The sequence below is a fragment of the Poecilia reticulata genome, linkage group LG11, assembly GCF_000633615.1.
Source record: "Poecilia reticulata strain Guanapo linkage group LG11, Guppy_female_1.0+MT, whole genome shotgun sequence".
NCBI lineage: Eukaryota > Metazoa > Chordata > Actinopteri > Cyprinodontiformes > Poeciliidae > Poecilia > Poecilia reticulata.
This window is the reverse complement of record NC_024341.1, coordinates 17,620,896-17,625,293: the sequence shown is the minus strand read 5'-3', so window position 1 is coordinate 17,625,293 and position 4,398 is coordinate 17,620,896. Positions and strand designations below refer to the sequence as shown.

The 4,398-nt window shown below is 36.8% G+C and overlaps 1 protein-coding gene across 1 annotated transcript; it reads left to right on the top strand.

Annotated features, from left to right (window-relative positions):
• The first annotated feature begins 419 nt into the window (after positions 1-419).
• On the top strand, positions 420-2,013 carry LOC103472624 (zymogen granule membrane protein 16-like). The gene is made up of 4 exons (XM_008422381.1): positions 420-478; positions 567-619; positions 745-868; positions 1,477-2,013. Exons 2-4 carry the CDS (start codon positions 568-570, stop codon positions 1,808-1,810), a joined length of 510 nt encoding a protein of 169 aa, XP_008420603.1. The 5' UTR covers positions 420-478; position 567; the 3' UTR covers positions 1,811-2,013.
• The last annotated feature ends 2,385 nt before the right edge of the window (positions 2,014-4,398 follow it).

Sequence of the window (4,398 nt, the reverse complement as noted above, 5' to 3'; positions counted from 1 at the left end):
AACTAAACCTGTTTACTGCAATTAGTCTGGTGAATTAGACACGAGAATAAAGTATCTGGTCAAACTGTTTATTGTAGGATAATAAACAGGCAAACTTCATGTTTAAAGGTCTAGAAGAGTTAAAGTAAAATAAAGGTAAAGGGAGCTAAAAAAAAAAACTGCCTTTACCTGGTAGTTTGTAAATGTACTCACACAGATTAAACAACTTTATAGTGACAAATATAAAGGCACTGTCATTGTGTTCATCATTTCTAACAGATTACTGGCATGCTGGCTTTGATAGACAAAGGAAACACACCTCCTGACAGCAGGTTCCTCCCTCACGCTTCAGTACATTGTTTTAAGGTTGGCTGATCAACCAATGACAACATCARACGTAACAAAAAAATGCAGTATAAAAGCAGAGATCAACATGCAAACACACGGTACACCCTGCCGCTCAGCTTTTTGAGWGTTTAGAAACAAGACAACCAGTCAGGTAAAAATGTTTTCTGTATTATTGTTTAATGTTGTACAATTACAGTGCAGATTTTCTCAGATAAAATAGTTTTWTTTTTCTTGTGCAGAATGCTTTTGGTTGCCGTCTTTGTTCTGCTTGCTGCTTCTGCTGCGGCCGATCGTAAGTCTCCATGTTACCAGAAGTTAAAACATCAGAGGGTTTTCAAAACAGATATTTTGTTTATTCATTTCTAAGCATCTGATTMGTATTTTTAAAAGTAACATGTTTGTTTTTCCCCATTCCAGTCAGGCCACACTACTCGTTCTCCTCACCCATTGGGTCGGGAGGTGGGAGCTCCTAYGTGATCACCGGAGAGGGAAGGATCACCGCTGTGAGAGTTTGGGAATATTATTCCAATTACATCCGAGCGTAAGTTVGCAAGACATTTTCTGCATATTCTGCTACTATTTTTTTTWAAATAGACAACCATGATGAAAAAAATCCAAAAAATCTCCAAGCAGATTTCTCAAAGATGTGAGGTCCAAAAATTAATCTTTGGAATCAGCAGGCTCGTTTTAATACACTGCAAAAATCACAAACATATTTGTGGTCTGGTTTCTAGTATTATACTTGAAATAACACAAAACTACTTACAAGCAAGTTTTCTGCAGTATACAGGAGCTTGTTTTAAATCAATTATTTCTTAAAATTGGTAAAACAGAAGGATTATTTCACTTATAACAAGACATTTTCGCCATGTTTTAAGTGAACTAGAACTTTTTCATCAATATTAAGGAATTATTGACTTAAAACAGAGCCCCATGTCTTATATTATTCCAAGTATTTGCACTAGAAACTAGACCAAAAATACTTGGTAAGGTTTTGTGTATTTGCAGTGTATTAAGCCTGTTGCCTGTTCACAGATCAGGTTTTGGCGCTACAAATTAGACCAAAAATACTTGCATTTTTACGGCGGTGTAGCTGTAAAAATCAATTTCCCCTGCATTTATTCAAAGTATTTCTCTCTTTTTCTCCAGCATCCAGTTCCGGTACGGATACCTCTGGTCTCCGATTGTTGGCTACACATACGGGGACGCCCAGGAACTTGAGCTGTACGACGGAGAAGCCATCATCCAGATTTCTGGAAAGTATTCCTCCTACCTGCAGTCCATCGTCTTCACAACCAGCCGGGGCCGCTTCCTGTCTGTGGGTCAGCCATCTGGCACTTCCTTCAACATGTACCCGGATCACCCCGAGGCAGAGCTGATCTTCATCAGCGGCCATGTGAAYGGAGGYCTCACCTCCTTGGGGTCCCACTGGGCGATCGTTGATCCGACCTTGAGCCCAACCAACAGCTCCTACGGACATTAAGGCCTGAGGAAACGACAGATGTTGGGATCTGAAATCTGATTCACAGCTTTTTTTACTGCACTGGTTTAATTGCAATGTGGTGATTAAGACWCTTGAAGGATTTCTTTTGATTAATCAATAATAAAAAMAATGCATCCTTCAAGTGRTCGTCATCAGAAATTTAATTAAAGATCAAATCTGCTGGGTTTTTGTTCTTGCACTTATGTAAATGTGTTAAAATCTATTTTTTTCTGAAAATACTGAACACAATAATGTTTATGTTAACTGTTGACTTTAAAATATGATTTATGAATAAACTGCATCTGCCTTCATTTTTAAAAAAACTATTTGTGGTATTTTTCAGTGAAGACGGCCATTAACGGCATGTTAAAAATATCTCCCAGTTAAGTTTATTACAGCATTCAGCCTTATATTCATAATTAAACATATATCATGTTCTGCAATATTTTACCTTTTCAACAGTTAATGAGTTTGWRGTTTAATYCTTGCAGTTTATCATATATTTTTAATTGGAGATCAATTTGTTCAGCACATTAGCAAACTGTGACCAAGATCTGCTGARTTTGTGATAAATGATTTGGATATTAATGCAGCACAAAATAAAGAACAATAGGTGAACACATAAAAACAACTACATAAGAAGTGAATAAACTTCTTATCTAGTTGGATAGAAAAATTACAAATGGTCAAAACTGTGATTTATCAAATACAAACCAACATCAACATTGCACTTTAATTTACCAGAAAACTGGAGGTTGTGAGCACAAATCAGCTGCCGTARAAAARTACAATAAGCTCCAAGTCAGAATAAAAGAATAAAACTCTATGCTCTCTATAGCAGGGGTGTCCAAAATGTGGCCCAGGGGCCATTTGGKGCCCTCARAGTGATTTTGTCTGACCCTCGACCACAATACAAAAATGGCAGAAACTTGTTTTTCCAGCTCAATGTTGAAGGTTGATGGAGTTAAAGAAATCGTCCAGTAAAATGTTCACCGACTTTCAAAAAAGATGCAAATTAAAGTCTCCTAAACGTTCTCCTTTAATTAAATTTCATAGTAAACAAAACCACAAACACTCGTTGGCTTTTACTTTGACGCATCCTTCTAGTAAACTCCAGTAAATAAAGCAAAACTTTGTGAAAAATCAGCAGCAACATAGCCCGTTATTGAGAATAAACAACAAAAATCCAGACGAAGATAAAAGAAAAAATATCRACGTTTCAAATATAGTTTTAATAGTTATTTAAACAAGACAAACCTGCTAGATTTTAAACTTCAAAAACACTTAAGGAATTTTGTTCTTGTGTCTTGTATAAATATCTTAGTATGCTTAAAATAAGACAAAACTACTTTACAAGTAACATTTCAACAAGAACTCAGCTTCAAGTTTTTAAATAAACAATTCTTTAATATTCATGAAANTGAAGTGGACATGTTAAGTGCAATTTGAAATAAGAAATGTAAAATGTGATAATACATTTTTGTGTTTATTTGATTCCTATTTAAGAGACTTTGATAWAATTGACTATATATAGGYGGCTACAGAATATCTTTATTTCCATTTTTAGTTGGTGGTGTGCCTCGGGATTTTTTCAATTWAAACAGTGTACCTTGACTCAAAAATGGTTGAAAAACACTGACGTAGGCGAAGGAGAACTAACGACGATTTGACATACGCTTTCAGATCGTCATATGCTTAGCACAAATCTTTTGTTGACTGCAACTGCAGTTAGACCCTGCTTTAAATACACTACAACCACGACAGTCCATGTATATCCATCTAATTATAATTTAAAGCAATTTATTGACTTATTTTTGTTGTATCTTGTCGCATATGCTGAACTGATAGCTCCTCTAAATGTCGCGGACATCTTAATGCGCAGGCGCACGCATGCGTACTCACTGCATGCATGCTATTCTGACAGCGTATGCTGATCCGACTGGACTGTGATCTAAAAACATAGAATAAAACCAGGAGGCCAATTCTGAGCATTACATTGGCTACATGTTTAAGATTGAACGTTCACAGGTGAGTCAGAAGACAGACCTATTGACAGCATAGTAAACAGATAATTTAAATCAGGGGTCCCCAAACTTTTCCCTGTGAGGGCCACATAACTTTTCCGTCCTCTGGTGGGGGGCCGGAGTCAGTTTGTAACAGAAAGTGTGACGATTGCAGGAGTGCCTAAATCTAAAAATTGTTTTCCAGAAAGTCCGTATTTTCCGAAGCATGAGCCGCACCGGACTATAAACCACAACCCCAAAGTTTTTTTWAAAAAAAACAGTAAACATGCACATATAAGCCGCAGATATCTCTGCCGCTCCAGGTTTTCCACAACGATGCAGCAGAAGAGGGGGGCGGACACCCAACATTTTAGTCATAACAGGTCAATTGAATATCACATTTATTACGGATGAAAAAGAAAAAAATTGCCAAGATTAGATTTAACTGAACTGATTACGGCAGTTTCTGAACGGTAACTGTAACAGTAAAAGTGCTGATCCTTCGTGTCTGCTACTAGCATGTGCTAAATGAAAATAGGAGCCTTCTTCAGATTTCAACAGCAGCTTGCATCTATTATTGTTGCA